This window comes from Bos indicus, chromosome 19 (genome assembly GCF_029378745.1).
Source record: "Bos indicus isolate NIAB-ARS_2022 breed Sahiwal x Tharparkar chromosome 19, NIAB-ARS_B.indTharparkar_mat_pri_1.0, whole genome shotgun sequence".
Taxonomy (NCBI): Eukaryota; Metazoa; Chordata; class Mammalia; order Artiodactyla; family Bovidae; genus Bos; species Bos indicus.
Genome location: NC_091778.1, coordinates 30,000,001 through 30,027,295, shown reverse-complemented (window position 1 = coordinate 30,027,295; position 27,295 = coordinate 30,000,001). Strand labels below are relative to the sequence as shown.

Below are 27,295 nucleotides of genomic sequence, written 5' to 3'. Positions count from 1 at the left end.
GGAGCGAGGTCAGTCATCCTGGAGGACAGATTGGTTCAGAGGCAGTTTTTCCTTGGCCAGAGGAGCAGGAATTGCAGGAGTAGAATCACAGCCTTCCACAAGAAGGTTTAGAGCCCTCACAGGCTGCGGGCGCCTCTCGAGTCAATTTTCAGAAAATAATGAGCACGCACTCAGGACCCCCTCCCTCAGGAAGGGCACCTCCCGAGCCTTGAAGGACTCTGAGCTCCTGGCAGGGGTACCCCCTGGCTCCAGCCTTCACTGTGTCCTCAAGCCAGCCCCACCACTCTGGGCAGGCCAGCTCATCTCTCCAGGCGTTCACTCTCCTTCTTGGTTGTGCTCTGGTTACAAAGTGACGTAGGTTTCAGAGGGTCTGCCCCAATGGTGTTCCCCACCATCTATCCTGTTGTTAATTATTTTTTAATTTTCCATTTCTTACCCAGCATTTTTTATTTCTCAGATTTCTACGTTCAGTGTTTGTTTTCCTTGCCAAAGAGCTTACGAGTAGATATTTATTTGGCTGTGCTGGGTGTTACGTGCGTCCTGCAGCGTCTTTTGTTGTAGCACGTGGACTCTCTGGCTGTGGCACACGGGCTCAGTAGTTGCAGCACGCAGACCCAGTTGTTCCGAGGCATGCGGGATCTTAGTTCCCTGACCAGGAATCGAACCCAAGTCCCCTGCATTGTGCTGGACCACCGGGGAAGTCCCACCCCTGTTATTTTTAGAGGGTGATTTTGTAGGATGCGAGGTTTTTCAGGAACGTGCCTATCACATTATAGCAGAAATACCCACATGGACTTTGTCCTGCTTCTTTGGTGGGGGAGTCTTACACCAGGTGACCACCGCCGCCACACTGGGAAGGTTTGTTCCTGGCATTTCACACAGACGCAGGTCGAGACCGTTGTACCTGGCAATCGAGTATGGCGGGATTAATACTGTTCCTCTTAAGATGTGGTGAATATAAGCCTGTGGGCTGCCTGGGAACAGGTCTGCCTTAGCTGCATTATCTCTCTGGGCATCCTTGACTTCTATGCAACCAATCTGCTAATATACTTTGAGAATTCATTCTCTGCAAGTTGGTGAATGCCTGCAAGCCTCTAGAAAACAACCCTCACCTTCCACCATCAGTGAGAGAGGAGAAAACAGGACACTGGAACTTAGGGAAGCTGAAGGGAGTTGTGAACATCACAAACATTGGAAGGCAATTAGTGATAAAATAGGAATTTCAGACTACCTTCCCAGCTCCTCACATCAAGACATCACTTACGTTGAATTATTTTGTTTTCTCAGGTCGCAACCTCTGAAAATCTTCAAAGAATAGATATCTTCCTCCCCAGTTCTTTACTAGCATAGGAGAAATCTTTTGGAATGTCAAAATTCAGAATATGGGGCGCTTCCGGCATTTTATCAACTTAAATGACAGCTTGTCTGCATTCTGCTCAGGGTGGATTTCAGTGGCTGCCTGATCCTACTTGAGAGTGGTAACAAGTATTACAGGATGAAGCCTGAGACCTTGAAGCTGTATTTCAGGGGGGTGTGTATGCCCGCACATACACCGTGTGTGTGTATGTGTGCACACGCATGCGTGTGCCTGCCAGTCCCTTCTCCAGGGGATGTTCCCAACCCAGGGATCAAACCCACGTCTCCCATATTGCAAGCAGATTCTTTACCAGCTGAGCCACAAGGAAAGCCCAACTGGGAGGGGGCAGAGATTGAGACTGACTTGTCCAGAGATGTGCAGGCCCTTGGGGGTGTGTATGAGCCTTCCTGCAGGGGCCGACCTCCATCACCAGGTGATGCTGGGGATCTGGGCTGATGGCATCAGCACACCATCTCAGGGAGGCTTCCGGGCTTAGTAGAGCTCGCAAAGCTGTACCATTTACCTGTCACTTAACCAGAAGGAACAATGAAATCCTGCACTGCAATTATTTTTGCAAGTATTACTGAAGGTAACAGCTTAATAAATTTAAAAGTTTGATCATAATGGATGGTAATGACGTTTTGAAAAATGGTTTACTTTTCGCTGTGAAAACCTTTAGGTGGTAATGTTTAGCTGGCAGCTATTATCATTATTAAATGCAGTTATTAAGTGTAGAGTCCCCTCCCCTCCCCGCCCCATTTCAGGCGCACATCTTTGTTTTCATGACAGGTGGAGGAATCATGGCATTTATCATACAGATATTAATAGTGTTCATAATTTAAAAATACAATGCATCTATGAAATATGGTTAATTAGGCTATTGAAAAGAAAGAACCCAGACGGGGGAGTGTGTGATAAATTAAGTTTGGAGATTTTGTAAAAGGTTGAATGCCAACTCCCTAAGAGATATTGTTTTCCTCTGCACAACTTGGGATGATGGAGCATTTCAGACAGAAAGCTGGCTGATTAGAAAGAACATATTGACAAGAGGCCAGATTCGCTCATTACTTATACATGGGATTTGAAAAATAGACTTTCTCCTAGTGTAGTTTTCAGAGTTCCTTAGAAACGATGGCCTCCTTCCCACCCCATAGAAATCCGGCTCATCCGTCAGTATCAAGCCCAGATGCTGCCTCATCCATGGATCCCTTCCTGCGCTTTCTGCCCTGAGATGATCTTCATCCTCTACACCCAGTGGCACGTTGTCCCTCTCTCCTGTCCTAGAGTATGCTTTGTGGTGGTCATTTACAGTTGTTTCTGAATTTGTTTCTCTGCTGAATCTCCTCACTTTCTTAAGGGAAGAGGACTAGCACATCTTTGCATCTTTAGAAAGAGCCTTGTGCAGACTCAGCAGATAGAAAGATACTGTTATCTGGGTGGAGTCGGTTCCTGATTTTATTTGTAACTTTGTAGAAGATACACCACAAGTATCTGTGGAGCCCTAGTGAGCTGTCCAGAATGCTTCTGTGAGCATGCCGGTACTGGCATTAGGACTTGATCCGTGATCAGCCAGGCCTGACCCAGAGGGAGAAGGAATTTCATTGTGAGAGGGGAAAGGAGCTTCTAGCTGTGAGCCAAGAGAAGAAGGCTGGCCACTCAGCTCAAGGCCTCTAATAGGAAGCGCCGGGCACAGAGATCCTGGGAGGCAGGGGGAGTGCAGTGTTGGTCTCCGTGTGCAGTGTTGGCATCTGTAGTAGGTTAATAGTTGGCAGGGAGCTTCAGCAGCAAGTTATAAGGACCTGACCGAGGGGAGCAGACTGGCTGGGAAACCAAGCACAGCCCCCATCTTGCAAAGATCCAGAACAAAGCACAAGCTAAAATCCCCCCAGAATAAGCATGGCACAGGCTCCCAGCACCAGGGCACAAGCAGCCAGGACATGGCAGGTGCAAAAATGCCCTGCCGTTGAGCTCCTCTGCTCATTGTTCTCTTGTCTAGGCTCAGGCCTGGCACCCAGTTCTTCAGCAAGTAGAGGGCTACCCAGCCCAGGAGCCCAGGAGGCATGGCTGTAGGGATGGGAAGAATACAGGCTTGGAGCACTTCTTTCACAGCTGTGGTAGGTGGCGGTTTTATGAGGTCAGCACATCTGGAAAATGTTTAGGGCCCGTCAGTGTTCAGAGATAAACCCTGCCAGCCCACCTGTCAGGGCTGAGCTGTGTGCGGAAGCCCAGGTCACTGCTGTCCCAAGCTCGGTGGCCGTAGATGATTTGCAGTGGTCCTGTGTCCGACATACACGATATGCTTTTCAATAACAGTTAGTGGAAAACTTGGATCAAAACTCATCCGTGACTGACACAGACAGCATCTGCAAAGATCATCTCTTGCAGCACCTAGCTTTCTGGGATATAAAAACCCAATCTACTGTAGTAAGGGTTTTTTCTTTGGAGGGTCACTGACTTGCAAGGGAAGAAAAAAGTGACATCTCATTAAAAAAAATAAAAAAAAGCTTGTCATATTTTAAAGTAGTATTTTGTTTTGACTTTTTTTTAATTTCCTGTTTAAAAGCATCATATTCATTTGATTGCTCTTTCATTATTACATGTACATACTGATTTATAAAGAATAAAAATGATATAAATAAATGGACCTTAGTTTCCTCATTTAGATAACATCTTTTGACAATGATGATAAATGTAAGTAAAAGGTTGGAAATTTCACACAGTACAGAAAGGTATACTGTGGTAACTGAGAGTTTCCTATGATTCTCAGAAGTTTTATACAGAGATATATACATATATATATATGTATATGTATATAACCTATAAATAAGGGTGTGTGTGCGTGTGTGTGTGAGATACAGCAAATCCCCACTGGCTATCTGTTTTGCCTGTGGTAATGTACATGTTTCAGTGCTACTCTCTCAATTTGTCCCACCCTCTCCTTCTCCCCTGGAGCCAGAGGTATTGTTTTTTTTTTGGGGGGGGGGTGGCGGGGAAACATGTCATGTAGGTTGCCTAAAAATAAAATGCATTTAAACTAAAAAATAGGAGAGAGGGTGATATGTGCTCAGCATACTGTAATTCTTTGCTTTTTAACTTAGTCAAACCAAGAGGTCTTATCCTATCGGCATGCACACATTTTTCTGATTCTTCCGAGGGAGTGTGTAGTATAACGTCATATGGGCTCACCATGATCACGCTGGTCCTCTAATGATAGACATTTTGTTTCCAGCATTTTTCTGTTCCGTACAGCACTGCAGTGACCATGAACAAGCTGATTCTCCAAATTACTTCTTCTGAAGGTCAGGGCATGTACAATCCAGGGGCTGGCAAGTTTTTTCTGTTAAAGAGCCAGATAACATTTTCAGCTTTGCAGCAAGCCATCCAGTCTCTTGTGACTACTTGCCTCTGCAGTTGTAGAGCACCAGCAGCTCTAGTTAGAGAAACAGACTGTGGTGTGTGCAGTGGAGTACTACTCAGCCATAAAGAGGAACAGAGTTAGAAACTAGAAAAGGTAGAGATTAAATCCACCTTATTAGTAGAAGTTTCAGTTTTTCCTTTCTCCATTCTAATGAATCATCCTGTGAGCCCCAGTTTGTAGATTATTGGCTTCAGATACAGTCCTGGCTTAAATTTCTCCCTCTTTTCCAACAGAAATGGAACCCAGGGAGAAGGCGACGTGGTTATATATATTGTTTTAACATTGATTATCCAGGACCGTGTAACGTAGGAATTTTCTGGTGTGCAATTTGGAAACAGCTGAACCGCTTCTGAGAACTGCACAAACCAAGTTAACTTGAGACCTTTGTGATTAATAAGATAGAACTATTTCTCTTAAAGCAAAGCCAGGGATTAAGGCTTTCTTAGGGTTAAGAGAACATTCGTCTTGCAACCAGGGATTTCAGTGTCTTTCTACCGGAACAAATGCTTTTTTTCAGATCTAGACACAGTATGAAAAATAAGACCCTTTGCAAGGTGCTTGGGAAAGTTCTAAGTGGTTCCCAAGTGGGGAGGCCTTTGTTCTGGAGGAACAGGCCTGACTTGAGGGGTGAATCAGAGGGGCGCTGGGCCCATCATTCACGGCTCGAGTAGGTCAGAGAGAAAAGTTCACATCTGGGTGTTACTGACCACCAAGCCCTTTCTCGTGGTCCTTTCAGAAGTGATATATTGTCAAGCTTACCAAGAGCACAGACCTCTAGTGTAGATTTATTGGGGGAAAATACCCCTTGTCCACATGATAAAGTTATATATTTATTTTCTTTGAAACTTGGGGTAGGTAACATGTAAGGACTTTGTGCTAGTTATTCGAGGAAATATGCTAGCGAGTAATCCTAGCTAAAGTGTTTAAATGTGCACATCACACAGTGCCTGGCATATCGTTTGTCAGTTGCCTGGTTGAATGGGAGACTGCGCTTTTCCAAGGTCGACGGCTCTCGTTGTATGTGAGTGTATGAAGGTGGTCCAGTTTTGCTTTGTAGCTGTTCGTTAAACTGTCCATGTAAGTCAGTGGCTTTTTTTCTCTTTGTATGTGGCCTTTCACGATAAGAATGTTTTTAAACATTGTAGGAGAAAATGTAAATGAAGTAAATACCATACATGGGCTTTGTTTCTTTTCACGGTTTCTGGGTAATGTGCTTCAGTTTCCCTTGTCAAGTTGAAGCGTAAACATGAGAGTGTTTGCTTGTCAACACATGGAATTTGGTAATTCATTTATATTTAGAAAACCTTTTCCGATTCTCAACATTTTAGGGAACAGGGTTTCCAAGTGCATCTCGCTAACAACCAGGAACAGCTGCATCTGTGCTGTTTTCAGACGGCTTCGCTGTGACGTCTGTGAAAACAGACAACTTCAGTAACTGAGCGCGCCTCAGTCACGTGGCCTGGAACAGCATTTAATGCTGTAAGGGGGCCAGAGCGCCCCTGGAGTCGGACAGTATGCCCACCTGTACAAAAATACACTTGATTTCCACCTGAATTCTAAATGTACCTGTATTACATCACCAGTGGCTCAGTGGTAAAGAACTCGCCTACCAAGGCAGGAGATGTGGGTTCAGTCCCTGGCTTGGGAAGATCCCCTGGAGAAGGAAATGGCAACTGCCACAGTCTTCTTGCCTGGGAAACCCCATGGACAGAGGAGCCCGGTGGGCTCCAGGCGTAAGAGTCAGACACAACTTAGTGACTAAACAACAACACAAGGGTTGAAAGTTGCATTTTAACAAGAAGTGTAAACTGTTGACACAGTACTTCATTTTGATTGGTACCTGAACACATGTATACCTGTGGCGGATTCCTTTTGATATTTGGCAAAACTAATACAATTATGTAAAGTTTAAAAATAAAATAAAAAAAAAAAAAGATGATTCCTTATCAATAAATCTGATTTGGAATGGGCGTTTACAAATCTGGAATAAACAATGATGGCTTACCTGGCAGCGTTGTTATGACCATTATTAGTCAGAAATACAAGGGAAGTTCAGAGTCTATGCCCTTCGTGCAAACGTGAAATAGAACCGAGGATATTTAGGTGGGATGGGTTTGGGGAGGCGGGCGGGGAGCAGTACCTTCGCACCAACCACTTGGGCCTGTTCTCTTGCCGAAGTGTTTTCTGGATTTCTTTCACTCCCTCCCCCAACCCCAATCCTTCTGGGTCTGCATTTCACAGGAAAAAACAAGATCAGTCTTTTAAAAATCAGCCAGTTAATTAAGGGAAATCATGGGACAGTTTCTTGTTTTGTAGCTGCTCAGATTAAATGTGGCAAAGGGGCTTCTCTTTGACTCTTGTAAAACTCTTCTTAGTTTTTCCTAATAAAAAGCGTTCACTGGAGAGAAACCACGAACCCGGTTTTCCTCCCCTCAGTGCTTCCAATTAGGGATCTATTATCTCATTCCAGATAATTGGAAAAGGATATTCAAAATACTGCTCCGTGTAAATATGGCTTTTGCCTGCATTCTATTACTTAGGAGTTCCGAACACATCTGGAGCGAGGGCGGCCCCAAGGGCATTGAAGTGCGCTGTTTGGGTTGGCAGGGTGACATTAAAGTATATGCCAATTTGTAATGGCTTTTGGAAGCAGGCAGTTTTAAACTCTCCCTGAACTATTCCCCCGAGAAATTATTCAATTAAGTACAACTAAAATTAATGTTTAGCATTTTTTGTTTAAATAAAAGAGGCAGCTATAAAGGGAAATCTGTGGTTCATGCTTGTGGATTTTTTTTTTTGCTCTCAAATCCAGCGCTTGAGAAATAATTTAGTGGCCTGGAATTGGTGCATTTCCTAGAAGAGACCTAGTTTCTGGGTCCTCTTTACCACTTTCAGAACATGTCTCCATAGCTGCCTGGGCAGGTTTAGACACCTGGATGATTATTCAGTTTCCACATGTCCAGCACCAGCTGGGGAACCATGGGGAACATAGAGCCAGAAGGACGACTCCGTCTGTCTTCCTCATTGCTTCCCAGGCTTGAAATAGGCAGAAGTGATCACCTGAGGATCTTGTTAAAATGCAGATTTGGATTCATTAGTTGTGAGGTGGGACCTGAGCTTCTGCAGGTCTGTTAAGTTCACAAGAAATGATGCTCTGGCTGCTGGCCTGAGGGCCACACTTGGAGTAGCCAGGTTCTACGCAATAGTGGGGTCTACTTTGGGGGTTTGGTACCTAGACTTGACTTTGATTTCTAATTGGTGGCCTGTTGCGTAGGTATGACTCTTGCTCTTCTTCTCGGTATATTCTTACTTATGTCTCAGAAGCCCTGGGTCTCCTGAACCTTCCTAGGGCGCTCCCTCCCTCCACCCCCCAAAGACTGTTTGGGGAAATAAAAACAGTCACTTTTGATTGATTCATCACAGGAGATAATAGCTTTGGTTCTTCTGTCGTGAGTCTTCCTGGAGTCCAGAAACATTGTCTGCCTGGTTTTCTCTGGTGCATCTCTTTGCAGTCCTGTTATAAAGAAGGAGGGGAAAAGTTGACCTGATGTTCTTTAGTCTCTATTCGTAAACACAGAGGCCAGAACCCTGATGTGTGAAAGGGTATATAAGTAAGTGTGGCTTTGCGATTTTTAACCAAGCATTGTTACTTTGCAGGTTTGGCCCCTCAGGCCTTGAGGTCCAGGACTTTGATGGTCAGCTTTCAAGGGTGGTCTCATTGGAACATGGTTAAAATCCACCCTGGGTGAAATCTCCTGAAAGACTGATTCATAACCCGAGGTGGTTCTTTGTCCTTATATGAGAGGATGCTCTAGGAAAGACTACAATATTTGCATCTGCTGGACTGGTTCATCCCTTCCTTGTGTTGAATGCTAATTTATAGTCAGAACTGCCAGATAGAAGAAGATTGAGACGTCCTTGTAGTGGCCACTACATAACCCTCCTGATCATCCCCCACTGTGTGCTGTCTCAGCTCAGTGTGGTATCCACTAGGAATTCCTTACTCTTTTTTTTACCTTAAAACTCTTTGACAGTCTGTCCTTTGTTTTTTTCTCATTCTCTTTTTTACCTTAAAACTATACTTCTGTCAGTCTATCCTTTGTTTTTTTCTATCTCAAAAAATCTCTCTGTAGAGTACAATTCTGATCATGTCACTTGCTTGCGAAAACTCTCCAGTGGTGGTTCTTTGCCTAAGCAGTGTTTCCAAGACCTTCTGAGATTTTGTCGTATTCACCTGTAGTGTTACTTATTTAAAGTTCTTCTTTGGACTTAATTTTTTTTAATTTAATTTTTTATTTTTACCAAAGTAATATATTTTGATTAAAAAATCAGAATTAAAAAAAAAAATCAAAATTAGAAGGCTTAGGAGAAGCAAGTGTTTTCCCCATCAGTCCTCTTCTCCTCAAAGTTCTATCAGCCAGAGGCAGTGCTTCTAATTGTCTTAGTGATTTGCATGTCAGTCTCTGTGGTACAAGATCTATATTTCAAAGTAATTCGCTCCTGTTTCTTTGTTTTCAATCTTCGTCCCTGTCGACTTCCTCCTAGGGAAGATGTTAATTTAACCCGCAGCAACCCCATACGTACACACTTCCCCTCTTCCCCGTTGCTCACACGGTTTCGTGAAATCAGTGTTGGTGGTATCGTGACTACATAAATGTTGTTCATGATGGAGCCACCCACAGTGGGAGCTAGAATTAGACATTATTTGATTGTATCCTTTTCCTCGAAAGTCACTAATTGCCTTTTTTTTTTTTTTTGGTTTACTTAGTTGTCTTTATTGATGCTTTTTCATCTTCCCCTCACCTCCACCGCTGACAGAATTGTGAAATTCCTTTCAATGTGGACAAACTGGCGGTAGCTGTCTTAGTCTGTCCCAGCTACTGTAATCAGAACTGTTACTGCTGTCCTAATTTCTGAGAACTTATTTTCTGAAAGTTTCTATTCTACCTTGGTATAGTTTTATAGATGCATTGCCTTTTAACTCTCTAAGGAGGTGTGTGTGCTTGTTTCATTTGCTCCAAGAATAAAATAGAATGCAGAGTCTATCAACATATTGTATAAAATTGGGACGTTTTCAATTTTCAGCAGTTCTATAATTGATGGGACTCCCCCACGCCCAGTTTGTAGTTCTGTGCTTCATAAAGGACTTTGCACTTGGATTTCTTTTTTGTACTTGGAGAGTTTAAACATGCATATAAAACAAAACACAAAGTTTATTTAAAATGCATGTATAATCAGATAGCAAAGATACATTGGCGAACTGTGGCTCCAGGTGACCTGTCTGTAGGTACCTGCCTAGAACCTTTACACCCCGCTTTAAGAATGGAGACATACGCTTCAGATAGATCCAGAGTGTGAAAACTGGTTGGAATAAAGGGAGGTAACTTTTTTTTGCAAAGGAGGAATGTTCCCTTCTAAAGGGGAAATGTGTTTCTTCAAGGTATTTGTTTCTTTTAAAATAAGAGTGTGTGGTTAACTTCAGTTTTCTGACTGATAGGTGTCATGGCACCAGATCTCTCAGACTCTATGTCTTAACCCACTCTCTGGGCTTCATCAGGTATCTTCTATGAGAAAGGGAGATGCAGAGAAATCAAGGTGATGTTCCTCTGGAATGGGAAAAATGCAGACTATGTTTAGTCTGGAGGTAGACATAGACCTGAAATTTGAGACATAGGAGGCATGAGCTACCAAGCAAAGCTTTTGAATTGAAATGCAGAGACCCGTCTCCGTCTCCGTGTCCTACTGCTTATTCATAAGGTAACTTAGACAAGTTGCATAATCTGTGTGGGCCTGTTTGGACATCTATAAAATACTCTGTTTCCCAGTCTATCTTCCAGGATTGTCAGGAGGATTGGATGAGATAATAAATGATTACAGTACATTAAAACTGTATTACCCTCCTCATAAGTATTTTTAGAACTCTTCATTTATAGGAAATCAGACTGAAACAGGAATGGAAGCCCTAACTTAAAAGTAATGCCACTTTATGGATTTCATAAAAAGCTTGTCTCTTTTGTTGAGCTCTCAGAGCAAGAACCAAGGAATGATGTTTAAGACTTTCTCCATCTGTCCCATTTTCTTTTTGGACTTACCTGCTTTGTTCTTACTGTGTTCTAAGAACTTCAACATGCTCTGAATATTCAGCAGCTGGGGCAGATATGGAAACACAAGGCTGTGATCCTATTAGCAGTTTTGAGTCTAAGAGGAAAAGTAACTGCTCTGGCAGGCAGTTACTGGATTGTAGGCTCTTTCTCAAAGGGAGCAAAAGTCTAATGGTTTGGGTCTAGGAATTTCATGAGAGACTGTCTAGATGCTTAAGTGACAGAATGGAGCTAAGTAAAAAATGTCCATGATTCTCTGTAATCACTTGTAAGAGGGGAAATGTTGGCAGTGACCTTAGCTCACTGTTGGAGGTTATATTCTCGACCAAAGTTGTGACATTAGATGATCGCGATTATGACCAACATACATCACAACATCACAACATTGCTTGTTGTTATGACCAGCATCACAGCAAGTAAGAATGGTACATTTTTATAACAGTTACAAAATAAGATTACATAGTTTTATAGCATTTAAATAATTCCACCGACTACGCAAGAAGCCATACATTACTACAAGGTATATACACAGCATAAAGAAACACTCTACTGGATCCTGGATTTGGCTCAAGGAACTCATATATTCATTGTACTAAGTAATAAACATTTACTTAACAATAGTTTAGAAGACATTTATAGGAAAAACTTGAATGATCTCATCTTCAAACAAAGCAAAGCAAAACAAAACAGTCTTGGAACTTTTGCTCTGCTGTCCCCTTTTCCTTTCTGAATGTTAGGAAAAAGTCTCTGGAACGGGGTAGATTACAAGTAAGGGGTGTTGCTTCCTACATGTACAGTACAGCTAGATGCTCAGAGCACAGTCTGCTTTCCTTCCTGAAATCCCCAGCCTCCTACGTGATTCTTTTTTTTTTTTTAGTTTACATTCATTAAGGTTCACTGTTTGTTTATTTGACTATGCCAGATCTTAGTTGCGGCATGCAGCATCTTTAGTTACAGCAAGTGAGATCTATTTTGAGTTGCATCATGCGAGCTCTTAGTTCCAGCATGTGGGATCTAGTTCCCTGTCCAGATATTGAACTCAAGCCCCCTGCATTGGGAGCCCCTGGACCACCAGGGAAGTCCTTAAGGTTCACTCTTTGTGCTGTAAAGTTCTGTGGGTCTCGACAAATGCATAACGTCGCATATCCATCGTATAGTATCATACAGAATTTTGTACTCCCTAAAAATCCTCTACGCTTTTCCTGTTCATCCTTCTCGTCTTCCTCCCGAACTCCTGGCCAACATGGATCATTGTATTCTGTTTATAGTTTTACCTTTTCCAGGATGTCATGTAATTGGATTCATACAGTCTGTAGCCTTTTTATTCAAGGTGCACAAAAACGTGTTGATTATTTTGAAATCATTTAGTCAAAGCTGAGCCATGTTGTCACCAGGATTCCAGTTTTCTGAAATAATAGGAAGTGTATTTTTATCGTCACTTTATTTGCTATAGCAAAGATTCTGATATGGCTTACCTTTTTTTTTTTTTTTTAAGTACATTTTTTTTTCTTGAAGGGCTAGGAAAATGGGTGAGGTCTATATTTTTAGCCCTATTATAGAGTTGTTTAATGCCTAACTTAAGATATTATGCCTTTAGCATCGTGTCTTCAAATTAGGACTGATAGCATCTTCTCGGAGCTCTGTGGTTGATTTTTTTTTTAGTGACTTAAAATTTCATGTCTCTCTACTATTGATAATATTTAAAAATTAAAAGAATTTTCTGGATTATCAGGATGACCAATGTATTGTTTTGCCATGCAATTCTAGCTCACATTTGTTTGTGATTGTCTTAGTAGTCCTTGGCTGGTGATAAAAAGACAGTATACCTAATATGTAATGATATATTTGCTTCCAAGATAAGGCCAAAGGCTGTCACTGTGCTGTGTCTAAAGGATGTCTCCACCGCTGGAATAAAGAACAGCAGGACAACCCCAAAGGACCTATACTTTAGTCTGTATCATCTTCACATTTCAAGCAGTAATTTACTATTCACAAAATAAGCTTCCTCTGTCAGCGTGAAATTAATGGTTGTTAAAATAGAATTTTAGTTTTCTATTTTTCTATAAACATAAAGAATATATCCAATCATTGATGTTTATAGTTAAATAATTTAAATAGAATAAACATATTAATACTGTGGGGTATAGAAGAAGTTTCTAAATTTTCTAACAAACTAGATACAACTCAAAATTAGAAAACAGCGACTTACAGCACCTGGCAAGTTTTCAGTAAATATTAGGAGTTGTCATTTTGGTTTCAGATAATGGGAACTTTCGGATAATAGTGACAGACTAGTGTCTTCTGGCTGCCTTCTCTTGCCCACACTTGAGCTGCACTCGGTCCTGCAAATCAGGCAAACTGCCCCCTTTCTTCCCTTCCCTCCCGCACCCAAAGCGCGTCTCAGCACAGCCCACAGCAGGGGACTGCGCCCATCCGCAGACACGGTAGACGCCACCTTCTTTCCTGGAGCGCTGCCCTGTGGGACTGCATTCTCTTCTGGGCGTGTTTTTGTTTTTGTTCTTGCCTCCTCCTTTGCTTTTAGTTTTTGTTCCTCTTGTTCTTTAAATACTGACGTTCTCTAATATTGTTCCTCCTTCACCTATACTTCTCTTCTTGTTTAATTTGAATTTTTCAGTTAACATTACAGAAAAACCATGTATGCCTGTGTAGTGCTGTACTTTTAACACACATGTAGATGAGTCTAACCGCTGCCACGGACAGGGGACACACAGCGGCTCCATCGATCGCTTGTCCCCTCCCCATCCCTCACCTTGGTGGCAACCAGCTGCTCTGTTCTCCATCAGCATAGTTTTATCTTTTGGAGACTGTCATATAAATGGAATCATACATATGAACTTCTGTAGTATTCCACAGTACTATTGAGCCCATCCAGTGAGTTTTTCTAATTTGATTCTTGTATTTTTCAGCTTCACAGTTCACATTTGGCTCTTCTCTGATTTCTGGGGTTTAAAAAAAATTTTTTTTTTTTTTTTTTGCAAAACCATATCTTCATTTGATTCAAGAGTGTTCACCTTCACTCGTTAGGTCATTTTTATTGTAACTGCTTTAAAGTTTTTGTCAGATAATTCCAGTGGCTGTGTTATCTCAGCATTGCATCTGCGGACTGTCTTTTCTTGTGCATCTTGAGATTTTCTGGTACTTCACAGGCTGAGTGATTTTGGATTTGATCTTGGACATTTTGATTATTATATGATGAGACTCTGGTTCTTGTTTAAAAGGAAATTTATTATTTACTTGGGTATTGTTTCTTTCTTTCCTGTATCTTTGCCCCTCTTATTTTTTTCTTCCATGTTTTGCCCTCTTTAACCTTTTCCTGTGACTCCTGGGAGATTATTCCAGTTTGTTTTCCAGCTAAATATTTTATCTAGATTACAGTCTGCCTAACTGCTTCACTGTGGTTTTCTAATTTCACAAGTGTGTCTCTACCTGGAGCACTGTTTGTAGTAATTTAGGTCAGTCCCTCATTGTGGTTCTCTGTTGTGTTGTATTAATTTAGTGTCTTTTTGAATCTTGTTTTTTAAAAGGAGAAACCTCAAGAAACTGGTTTCTCTTTTTCTGGAACGAATTCTCTTTTCTAGCACAGAAGGGGTGAGGGAAGGGGAGAGGATGCTCCTTCTGTATTTACACCCATTATAAATACATTGGCCATTAGCTTCTGTATTTACACCCGTTGTAAGTACCCGTTATAAATACATTGGCCGTTAGCTCGTCTGCACACACAGGTCAGTGTCTTCTGTTAGAAGTTGGGAAGGGTCCTAATCTTGGCATAGGCCTCTGTCACACATGTCACAGCCCATTTGAGGGAAGACTGAAAGGTCATGGGTTGATGGTGGGAAGGAAGAAGGAAGGAAGCCTGTGCCTTCTTCCCAGCCTGGCCCACCTGTCCCTGCTTAAGATGCGAGCAGGTGCAGCCAGGGAGCTTTCTCCTAGGCCTCCACAGCCGAATTTTCCCCAGAGGCTCCGCGTGGGTGGGCAGTAACTCCCCACCCTAGGGTGCCATGGCCAATGTGTTACTTTTCCTTTGCTGTGTCACAGGTCCATCTCTCCTGTTCTGTTTCCCTAACCCCTTCCCTAGGGTGAGGGTAGGGTTAGGGTTTCCTAGCGTACAGAAAAGTGTACTGTTAGATGTTATCACCCACCTCACGTTTAGTTTCCATGATAATAAAGGGAGTTAAATTAATGCCCTCAAGAAAAGCTCTTTATTCACTGTTTGTTGTGGTTTTTTTTAATGCTTGTCTTCAAATGTCATTAGCGATGTAAGCTAAAGGCATAACATAATGACTTTGCAAGTGCCAGCATCCACTATGAGTACCAAAAGATACCAAACTTATCTGAAAATATGCTACACGCTTCCTACACTAATATGGAATTCACTGAGACTGTAACTGAGTGTAGAAAACTTAAATATAATTAGATTCAGCTATGTTGGTACTGTATAATATTTCTTACTGCTCTTTGACTTAGTTTTGCATCACACTTCCTATTGTCCATTTTTTCCCATTCTGTATTGGAATGGCACTTGGTATCTCGAGTTAATTCACAATAGAAACATAAGTTCCTTCTTGAAACCAAATGCAAATAATTACCAGGAATCAAAATATCAGTTGCCATTTGGAGGCTGTACTGTCAGGAATCTGAAAGAGTCAGCTGGTTGTTTCTTAACCTGTGTTCTGAAACCTGTATTTAATTTGCTCGTAACAGTCTGTGGTTGGGGAAATTCCCCCCTTAGAAGCTGCTAGGCTGCAAGGTGGGAATTCCCCCAGGCTCCTTGCCCTTGGAAATCTCCTTCTGAGGTCATATTAAGGAGTGAGTTCAATTAAATCAACCCACAGTGGCAGTGAAGACCTTTTAAAAACTAACTTGGCAGTGTGTTTCAAAGTCCATGGGGCAGTCATGATCACACTTAATTAACTTAAGGAAACAACAGAGAAGAAGGAAGATGATCATGGAGGAAAGAATTCATTGACTCATGATGTAGAAATACAGAAGCATTCTCAGTATCCCACAATAGGCTATTTTTAATGAATGTTTATTTTAATGGAATGAATATTTTGTAACCATTAGAAATTATAACCATGAAGACTGTATAACAACATGAAAGCATACAAATGATATGTTAACAGGGGGCAGAAGGCTCATATATTGCAATTATATAAAAGTATGTATGTTTATGTCAAATCTTAGAAGGGAATCCATAGAAGATACTTTTCCATCTCTCATTTATAAACTTGCTATTATATAATTTTTATCAGTTAAAAATAAAGGGTTTTTTCTTTTTTTGGAAAGCAAACAAACTGATAATCAGATGAGGTTTACCAGCCAAGATGTTTGGTCTAAGATGAAAACATTAACCCATTCAGTGTTGACTACTGGTTTTTGTTTAGTTAACCTTCTACTAGTTTTTTATTTACCTCTAAGTAATGAATATTTATAAATCTAATGAGAGCTCTGTCCAGAAACCCAGTTAACATATAACAACTGACATATTTAGTATCTGACAAGGAATATTTTAACTTGACTTTCTTATGGTGCTATATAAGCTTATTTAGTCTGAATTTTATATTACATATTGTGACTTTAAAACATATCAGGCAGGGACTCCCCTGGTGGTCCAGTGATTAAGACTCCATGCTTTGAATGCAGGGGATTCAGGTTCAATCCCTGGTCGGGGAACTAAGGTCCCACAAGCAATAAATAAATAAATCTTTTTGCCTTTTTCCCCCATGTTTTACTAAATAGTGTGGGACTTAAAATGTTTGATAGAAGTTGCCAGAGAAGGTTACTTTTGCCTTTTTTTATTATATAGGTTATTTAGGAATGGTTTCCTTAACATTCAAATATGTTTGGTTTTTTTTTTTCCCATCTTTTGTCATGTGTTCCTTCATCCTGATGAAAGATTCCTTTTTATCTGTGATCATACTCCTTGACTTGAAGTCGATCTGATCCATATTAATACAGCTGTGCCAGCTTTCTCGCACACACCCGCTCTGTGGTTTATATTTGAAGTTATTGTGAAGGCACATAGTTGAGTAGTGTGGTTTTTTATTATTTTTGAATCTTGTCTGACATTCTTTATCTTTTGATTGAGACGTTGGTCCATTTATATTTAATGTAATGACTGGTACAATTGGGTTTAAGTCTGCCATCTAGGTACTTATGGCCTTTTGTCCTATCTGTTCTCTGTATCTCCTTTCTTGCCTTCTTTGGGGTAAATTCATGCATATTTGGTATTCAATTTTATTCCCTCTATTGATTTTTTTTAAGCTATTCCTCTTGGTGGTGGTTATATGGTGGTGGGTGTGTTTTTTTTTTTTTAAGTTATTGCTTCAGAACTCTGCTGTTTAACACATTATTGACGAGAGACACATTAATACATCTTTTTTTACCCAACCATTATTGACATGTCAATATCATTTACATAACAAATTACTGGCCACAGATATTAATTCCTTAAAATAATCCCCTGGTCAATGATGAGTTAATATAATAATCACTAGTCACATATGGCTATTTAAATTAATTGAAACATGAAAAAATAAGTCCCTGACTAGAGTATGGAGAATGGATTGAAGGGGCTGAGGAACAGAAACAGGAAGGTAAGTTAGGACAGATTTAGAAACCCTGGAAACTTTTTGTGAGGTATTACTAACAGAGTTTAAGAGAAATGGTAGGATTGAAAGATAATGGGGAGGTGGAATCAACAAGAATGGCTAACAAAGGGAATGTGAGGTGAAGGAGAAGGGAGACGTTCGTGTGACTCCTAAGATTTCCTTCTTAGGCAAGCAAATGAATGATGGTACCATTCTTTAATTGAGGCAGGGAAGACAGGGGAGTCAGAGTTGGGGGAAGATGAGGAGTTTTGTTCTGGAGACCTTATGAGACAGATATTTGTAGGAATTTCAAGGTGGAGATAAGTAGTAAGCAGTGGGCTGTGTGAGTCAAGGATTTTTGGAGAGCTGTGTAGAGCAGAAATTTCTTTTTAAAAAAATTTAAATATTTTTAAAATTATTTAATTTAAATAGTTTTAAATGAAAATAGAATAGAAATATACAGAACTCTGGGGATCACCAACAAGAGGAGGACTGCCTGCCCCAGTGTGGGGGACAGGTTCGATCCCAGGTCCAGGAGGATTCCACACACCTTGGGGCAGTTAAAGCCTGTGTGCCACAACTACCGAAGCCCACCCATGTGCCTAGAGCCCATGCCCCACAGCGGGAGAAGGCACCGCAATGGGAATCCCTAGGGAGTAACAACTAGAGACTAGCCCCCCGATCACCACAACTGGGGAGAGCCCGCACGCAGCAACTAAGACCCAGTGCAGACAAAAGAAGTAATACATATTTTAAAAAAAGAGGAAGAGGAAACACTAGGCAGAGCTTACAGATGGTTGAAAGAAAACCGCTGCTGCTGCTGCTACTAAGTCGCTTCAGTCGTGTCTGACTCTGTGCGACCCCATAGATGGCAGCCCACCAGGCTCCCCCGTCCCTGGGATTCTCCAGGCAAGAACATTGGAGTGGGTTGCCATTTCCTTCTCCAGTGCATGAAAGTGAAAAGTGAAAGTGAAGCCGCTCAGTCGTGTCCGACTCTTAGCGACCCCACGGACTGCGGCCCACCAGGCTCCTCCATCCACGGGATTTTCCAGGCAAGAGTACTGGAGTGGGGTGCCACTGCCTTCTCCGAAAGAAAACTAGGAGAGAATATATCCTTGAATACAAGGAAATAGTTGTGAATAGATGGTTAAATAATAGTGACCGGATTACTAGGCAGATGTTGTGTAGATAATATTTGACAAATTTGGCTTAGATCCACTTTTCTAAGAAGCAGCAAGTTATTCAGTGCTTTGAAATTATTCAGTGCTTTTATCATTTATACTCCAATCATTCATTCCCTTTATCTTTTAGTATCTATCCTATCTTGCTGTGTATTGGGCACTCTTCTAGGGATAGGAGCTACAGAGATAAGAGTTAGTGTCCATCATCCTCTTCCTGTAAAAGAAAGACATGCAAAGAGATGTCTGTTGTTTATTTGCTAAATCGTGTCCGCAACCAAAAATAAAGAGGAAGGGAGGGAAGGAGGGAAGAAGAAGAACCAAAATTGGAAAAAAAAAAAAGCATATAGAGCTCATCATAAGAAATTCAAGCAATTCAGAAAATCCAGGCAAGATCATCAAGGACCCCACCACTGAGAAATAATCGTTATTAACATCAGGTTAACACTGTCTGGATACATCTTTAAAGGTTGGTACATATAAAAGGAGGGATGGAAATAATTTTACCTAATTAGGGTTATACTATATGTGCTATTTAAATGTTAAGTGCTTAATTTCACTTTTAAAAGATAAGCATCAAAAAATAAACTTCACGTGAAGAATTCTTTCAACAGGTAGTAATTGCCAAAAGATCCATTTAAGGTTAACAGAAAAAGAGCGTAAAACATTGAAACCTTGGTTATTTTTATAAAGCTGTAAGTGTGTGTCTTACTTTTCAGCAGCCTGATATGACTCTACTGTCAGTGATGAAGAAATCAACACCGTAGTTTCTTTTCACCTTTCTCCTCGTGTTCCCCCCCTACCAACTGCTTCCTGATCTTCACCTTTAATTCCATTGTCACTGTTGGTAACATTTGTCTACTCCTCTGTAACCCGATCCATTTATTTGTTTATTCTCAGCTCCACATATTTGATTCAGTTTTTACCATCACCTCTTGTGTCATGGCCTCTGGCTTCTCCAGCCCAGAGTTGTGTTATTTTTTTTCACCTCTCGTTGGCTAGATTTCATCATCAAGTAGCTTTCTTAAGAAGGGCCCCAGTGGTCCCCACAGTCCTCTGTACCGTCTGTCTGTCACCTTTTTATACTCAAATGACAACTTGGCCGGGCATAAATTTGTTGGGTCATGCTTTCTTTCCCCTGAACTTTTGACATTTCTCCTCTGTCTCCTGGAATTATGTTGAACTTTTTTTTTTCTTCCTTTACTACTCCTTCCCTCTCTAACTTCCCCCCGACCATCAATGAATCAGAATTGCAGTTTTCAAAGAAATGTAAGTTCTTTAAAACCGTCTCACACACTGCAGTTGAGAGAATTATTACTAGGAAGGCCCACCACAGCTATGAGACTCTGATGTGAGCCAAGGTATTTTTGGAGTGTTAACCATGCATCTTTGTTTTCCTTTATAGAGATAATTGATGACCTTGCCAACCTGGTGGAGAATACCGATGAGAAACTTCGCACTGAAACCAGGCGTGTGAATCTGGTGGACAGGAAGTCCACGTCTTGTGGTAAGAGACTGCTGTAGCTACAGCTCTTGCTTCCCTCATCGCTTGCGGATAAGCTTCCCACGTTTGGTCTGATTTTACCGCAGGGATCTGCTTGCTCTTTGAATACATGCAGTTTCATGGGATGAAGTGTTGAAATTTCTAGAAGATTCCTACATCTTGGCAAAAACGAAGTGAATTGTTACAAGTGCAGGGAAAGTAGAATGCATTGTTAATTTTTTTTTTGTAATTAAAAATAAGAAACTTTCCTCAGTGCTTACCGAGAATCGTAGTCTGAGAAATTGTATGATGTCATGCAGACCGGTGGTGGTAGATCTCACGGGTTTCACAGGCCACCTTGCTTGTTTTGTGCCTTGTTGTTTTAGTCACAAGCGTCCTTGCTGAACCTGGAGCCATAGAGCAGTTAGAGCATAGAGCCTAAAGTCCAGCTGAGTTTATATCCAGTATTTAGTGATGTTGTCTTTGGCAGTCCTTTTACTTCTTAATACCTTGTGCATGAAATGAGGAGACATAGGTCAAAATAAGAACCACCAGGAATGATGTTTAGAGTGCTGACTCCCTGGCCGTCCCCTTGAGACTGAGTAGAGCGAGGCTGGAGTTCCAGAGGGTTCATCATTTAACAAGTGTGTCAGGCACTCCTGATGCGGGTCCTTGCTCTTGGGCAGACATTCTGATGCAGATGCTTGTCGGGTTTCAATGATCTGTTGCCCGTGCACAGCGCCATGCCCACAGGTAAGTGACGATGAATGGTGCTGAAGCAGCAGTGATTACACTCATGGTTATTTGGTGTTTCATCTCACAAAGGTGCGCCAGATGTATAAAGCTAAGACTTCTGTTACATCTAACAGTGCACTAGCACTACCAAAAAAAGAAAAAAATCTAATGACCTGAACTTTTCGCTTTTTGCCTGATTTTAGCCCTTTCAATATGAAGAATGTAGTGGATCCCTCTGTTCTGTCCAGTTTTAGAAGAAGGACCTCTATGCCAGGGTCACCTGTGATGCACAGTTTGAGAAGTGCTACCTCCCTTGCCTGTGTGTGTGTGGTCAAACAGCAATCTAGAACAACCAGGTGATGGAGGGCCAGGTAGATACAGACTCTGGAATCTCAGAGGAAGTAGAACGTGGGGGCACCTGCCTGCTTCCTTTTCATCACCTGTCTGCTCCCCTCAACCTGGCAGTTCTCATCCACCGGATGCCAAGCCAGTCTATGCTCCTGCTTCTATAATAGAGCACGTGCTTCTTTCTGCTTCCTGCCCAAAGCAAAGCCTTCTTGATTTTGCTTTAACAGTCTTCTCATAACTTCCCACCATGCTGTTCTTTGCATCAGATCCTCCTGAGTCTCTGGCAACAGAGATACATGGGTTCACTCCCACCTCCATCTGTTATTATCTTCAATTCTCATATAAACTTAATCTTTCTGAACTTGCGTTTCCTTGGCTGTTTAAAAAAACAAAACAAGTAGATAGCCTGGTTGTCAAAATGAAATTATATAAACCATGTAAAGTATCCAACACTGGCCATTGTCCATGAATTTCCGTATTTTGTGCAGAGAGCGGCTACGGCCTGATAGTGAAGAGTGTGGGCTCCAGAGGTTGGACTCACATCCCAGCTCCACCATTTACCAGCCATGTGACCTTGGGAAATCCCACTCCCCTGTGCCTTGATTTTCCCATCTCCAAAGTGGGAATAATAATGGTACATATCTGAGAGGGTTGTTGTAAGGAATACATGATTTAATAGAGATAAAGATATAGATGATAAGTAGATAGATAGATAGGGATATATAGCACTTAGAACAGTGGTTAGCACATAGTAAGCAGTGAGCAAGAGTAAGTATTGACTGTTATCATTATATGTCAGTCTGTTTTGCGTTTACAACATAGCGGTCCTCAGCACATGCCATTCATGACATCACAATGAAGAATATTGATTCTACTGTTGCTAATTTTTTATTTTATAGTTTTACCTGGTATTGATGTTTGTATCTAGAAATGTCCATAAAAATATTTTGAGCTGAGCTGTTTAATTTTTCTGTCTCTGCAAATATGACTACTTCTTGTCTCTACAACTGTGACTACTCTAGGTATCTCATGTAAATGAAACCATACAGTATCTGTCCCTTTGTATCTGGCTTATTTCACTTAGCATAATGTTTTCAGTATTCCCCTATGTTGTACCATGCATCTGGAATTCTTTCCTTTTTTAAGCTGAATAATATTCCATCGTTAATATTTATACCACATTTGTTTACCCATTTATCTGTCAGAGGACTCCTGGGTTGTTGCCACCTTTTAGCTACTATGAATAGTGCTGCAATGTGCACGAATGTACAAGTATGAGTTCAAACCCCTGCTTTTTTGTGTATATACCCAGAAGTGAAATGTCAAAGTGTTGATCGCTCAGTCATGTCCAACTTTTTGTGACTCCGTGGACTATAACCAACCCAGCTCCTCTGTCCATGGGATTTTCCAGGCAAGAATACTGGAGTGGGTTGCCATTCCCTTCTCCAGGGGATCTTCCTGACCTGGGGATTGAACCTGGGTCTCCTGCATTGCAAGAAGATTCTTTACCATCTGAGCCATCAGGGAAGCCCCATCTGAAGTAGAATCACTGAATCAAATTGTAATTCAGTGTTGAATTTGGAGAAGGCCCTGCCCTACTGACCTGACCTTTTGTTTTGCTTTCAACCTTTAAACTCTTAGTTACTTTCTACTGGTTTTGTTTTGTTTTGTTTTGTTTTTAGTGTGATAAAAGCCCAGTTGCAGGGAGGAGTCAGGGGATCTTCCTGACCTGGGGATTGAACCTGGGTCTCCTGCATTGCAAGAAGACTCTTTACCATCTGAGCCATCAGGGAAGCCCCATCTGAAGTAGAATCACTGAATCAAATTGTAATTCAGTGTTGAATTTGGAGAAGGCCCTGCCCTACTGACCTGACCTTTTGTTTTGCTTTCAACCTTTAAACTCTTAGTTACTTTCTACTGGTTTTGTTTTGTTTTGTTTTGTTTTTAGTGTGATAAAAGCCCAGTTGCAGGGAGGAGTCAGGGACTTCTGCAACCTGAGAGGGGCAGGCAAGTGGGGTGGAAGGTAAGGTCCTGGGCCTGCCTACTTGGCAAGTGTAAGAGGAGACCCTTACCCCATTAAAGTGGGGCCCTAAAGAGCTATACCCTGGGGGGAAGAGTGAACCAGAACCAAACTTGCCTTGGGGATTGTGGAGAAGGCAGCCTTGGCCCTGTACAGATGAGGAGAAGAAAAGGAAGAAAGACCATTTTTTCTGACAAGTTGTGGTCACAGAAAGGCCCTCATGTGCATTTGTATCCTGAGTAGACACACTCATCTGTTGTAGCTCCAGGTGCCTGGCGAAAGCAATGAAACACCTCTCTGGAAGAGAGAATATTATCCGTGGTCTCTAGGAGTCAACCAGAAATAAAACGTCCAGGGCAATGACCAGCACACACCCAAAGATAATCTGGCATACACAGAGACAGCCCAGCATGAGCAGGGACCAGCAGCAGACTGCAGGAACCAACCTGCACACGCTGGCCGTATTAGAATTTTCAGATACAAATGATGAAATCAATTATTATATTTAAAGAAAGACATGACAGGCTTGAGAGTATCTTCAGAGAATAGGAAGCTATAAAGAGTAACTTAGAAAATCAAAAGGGATCAAACAGAACTTCTAGAAATAAAAAGTAACTGAAGTTCAAGACTCTGTGGACATATTTGGTACCCAGCAGAAGAGGGACTCAACTAGAGGACAGATGGGAAAAAAAAAAAAACCCAACATATTCCCTTTCTGTAAATGCAGGCATTTACAAAAGGCTGTCCAGACACCATGGAAGTTAAATTATGATCTTAATAAAAAAGGTGTTTAGTGGGGTAAGGGCTTGGTCTAAGAGCCTCAGGACATAGCAAAGAGTTAATCATTTGCTCTCCCCAAGTGCAGGGCCAGGTTGATCATTGACATGTAAATACAGACACACAGTACCTGAAGCTGCTAGTAGGGAGTATTTTAACTGTTTGGGGGCGGGGTGGGTGGGAATCAAGCCTCTCAGGGTAACTCAGTTACTGTTAACTTGATGACTGTTTAAGAGGGCTTGAGCGAGCTAAGAATAGCAGTGACGCCTCATCATTTTACTTAAGGGAGTGCAAAAAAAAAAGGCTGTGAACCGTGAAATGGTCTTTTGTTTTCCTACCGCCAGCATATCGCCCTACCGATCTGATATAATATCAGTCATAGATGCTTTCCCAATGAGGAAATTTCTGGTTGTATAGACAGACCCGATTGCAAGGGGGCCCTCTCAGAAGGGCCCAATGATGAATCTGTTTGTTCAGTTGTTAACAAAGGATTCAGACGCCTCTTTATGAACCTTTCACTCGGCAGCCTGGGCTTTAACATTTTTTTTTTTACTGGGATCTTTGGGTGGTTTTTTCCCCCACCTCCCTATTCTTCACCCACCTCCACCCCAATAACAACAGCATCAAGTATAAAACAAAATTGTCTCTCTCCAGCTTCTAAACACAAACGAGACTGCTATTTTTCATTGGCACCTACATGTCCGTTCAGATCTGTTATGTGTGCTAAGGACACCCACATAAAAGCAGCATCTTTGTAATTGCAGTTTAAATATTCATTGTGCCCCGTCCTCATTAGAATTCAAAATAGAGCCTCGTCTGAGTCTGAGGGACGCAGCCAATTGTGAAAGGCCAGGCTCAGAGTTCTGAATGACCCGGGTCGAGGGACAGTGTTGCTTCTCAGCATATGGACTATTACGTAATGTTGTCTAAGCACAGCCATTGTGAGTTTAGCAGCGTCTCAGGGATGTGGTTAGAAATCAGCCCTGCTGGCACTGTGTTAACACTGTCTTAATCTGGAACCACTGGATTTGCCTTCCACTCCTCAGAAATGGGGTGGCTTGGGCGAGGTGGATCCGTTCAGTCTTTCAGAAAGGACAGTTCCGCATGGCTGTGAGCCCAGGCAGACCCAGGTCACAATCTGGGCTCTGACACTGACCACCTGGGTGACTCGGAGAGTGGCTTGCTCTCTCTAGGGCTCAAAATGGGCGTACCATGGTTATTCTGCAGACTATACAAGAACAAGTTGGGTGGCATCATGCATGCCTGTGCTACTGAGTCCTCAGTAAATGCCAGCAATGTTAAAATGTGGCTGTAAATTGGTCATCAAGAGCCGCCTTGACGAATGAGACTCAGAGGCTCTTACCTCTCACTGAAGTCAGCTTAGAATGGTCTTTAAGGAAGATAGTGATGACTCAAGAAAGTTATGGTGGAATATTATGGAGCTAGGAAGTTTGCATCCTCATTTAATCAGAAATGGAGTCAGTTCCCCCCGCCCCCGCCCCAGTTAAGCTGGAATTTATAATCTTGTGGCTGAAGCCATTTCCAGTCATGAAATTAGTGAAAGCCCCTTGGGGGGCCTATTCAGGTGGCATGGCTTGACTTTTGTATGGCACAGAAATGACTTGCTCTTTTATTAGCACATTATTATTACTTATTACAGACTTATTTTCCATATAGACTTGTTTAGACCCAGGGTGGGAGCAGCATTAAGCCTTTTGGTATACAGGCATGCATCATCGTATTACACTTTGCTCTTATTGTACATCACAGATGTTCTGGGGTTTTATTTGTGTTTTACAAGTTTAGGGTTTGTGGCAACCCTGTCTTGTCAGATGATGGTTGGCGTTTTTTGGAGAGTATTTTTAAATTAAGGTATGTACTTTTTTTTTAGACATAATGCTGTCACACACTTAGTAGACTACAGTATAGTCTAAACGTGGCTTATATGCACTGGGAAACCAGAAATTTGTGTGATTTGCTTTATCGTGATATTCCCTAGAATAGCTACTCAGGCAGCCTCAAACCAGCCCCTGGAGAGCCAAGGGGGCTAATTCAGTCTTTTCAGTCTCTGTACGCTCCTATTCCCCTTTTTAATTTGGCTTTGCTGAGTCTTACCTGTGGCAGGTGGGATCTAGTTCCCTGACCAGGGATCGAACCCAGGCTCCCTGCATTGGGAACTCGGAGTCTTAACCCCTGGACCACCAGGGAAGTCCCTCAGCCTCCCTTTGTCTTTCTTTTTTTCACTCTTCCATCTTCCATGGAAGACGTACTTAGGACTCAGTCCTTTATTCTTTTTTCCTTGGCACTTTTTCCTTAAGCTACTCTTTTGACTCTTGGACGGTTTCACAGGCAACTCACAGCTCTGCATCCCAGACCCCAACTTCCCCTGAATCTCAGGGTCTGTGTCTTCAGCTGCCGCCACAGTTTCTCTTGACCGCACCCCCCACCCCCCACCCCCCCCCATCCCCCGCCCAGCACACTCTCAATCCCTGTATGCTCTTCATAGACTCATTGTCTTTAGCCCCAAATAAGCTTCCTCTTCCGTTGCTCCCCATTTCTTCAGGCTGAAAACTTCCTTCGTTCCCTCAGAGGCTTTCAGAAGCCAGACAGCAAGTCTCCTTGAAGGAAGCAGGCCCTCGCTGTTCTCTCTGGTGGCAAACGAGAGAGTGAACGGCAGAGTTTTGCCATGTGGGAATGCCACGCCGGATCATCTGTGTGTTTATTTTTATGGGAAGCCTGAAATCTGGATCTTTAAGTGAAATTTCCTAATATTTTAGTGTTGACAGTAAACGAACATTTAAAAAAACTCCACGTGGGCCAAGTAAAGCATGTGGCGAAGCCCTACACTTTGGGGCCTCTCTCTCACTTCTGTTTGGTCAACCCCTAGGCCTGTCTGAGAATAACCGTGAAGTATCTGTCTTCCCCATTCATCACTTTGTGTTCTCACCACTCTGTTTCTGGCTCTTGTCACATTAAAAATAATAATGAAAGGATTTCCCTGGCAGTCCAGTGGTTAAGAATCCGAGCTTCCATTCCAGGGTGCTCAGGTCTGATCCCTGGTTGGGAAACGAAGATCCCGCAGGCTATAAGGTACAGCTGAAAAAATTAAAAGTAAATAAAACCTTAAATAATAATGATAATGAGGAATTCTGTTTACTGGGTACAGAAAAACGTGCATGATTACAGCGTTGGTCGTATTTATACAAACTGTGGCCTGCCGTCTTGTGAATTTGGTGTCTGAATACAGGAGACGTCTACCTGGCTACC

General features: G+C 42.0%; 1 protein-coding gene across 6 annotated transcripts in view; it reads left to right on the top strand.

Annotated features, from left to right (window-relative positions):
• Positions 1-27,295, top strand: part of STX8 (syntaxin 8) — a 206,946-nt gene that overhangs the window by 101,919 nt on the left and 77,732 nt on the right. For 5 of the 6 annotated variants that reach the window (XM_019982050.2, XM_019982051.2, XM_070774342.1 and 2 more), the window contains exon 7: positions 20,071-20,172. In XM_019982050.2, the coding sequence (XP_019837609.1) occupies positions 20,071-20,172 (102 nt within the window). Of the gene's footprint in view, positions 1-20,070; positions 20,173-20,255; positions 20,436-27,295 lie in introns of those variants that run through there. The other variant, XM_019982052.2, reaches the window with a different exon arrangement.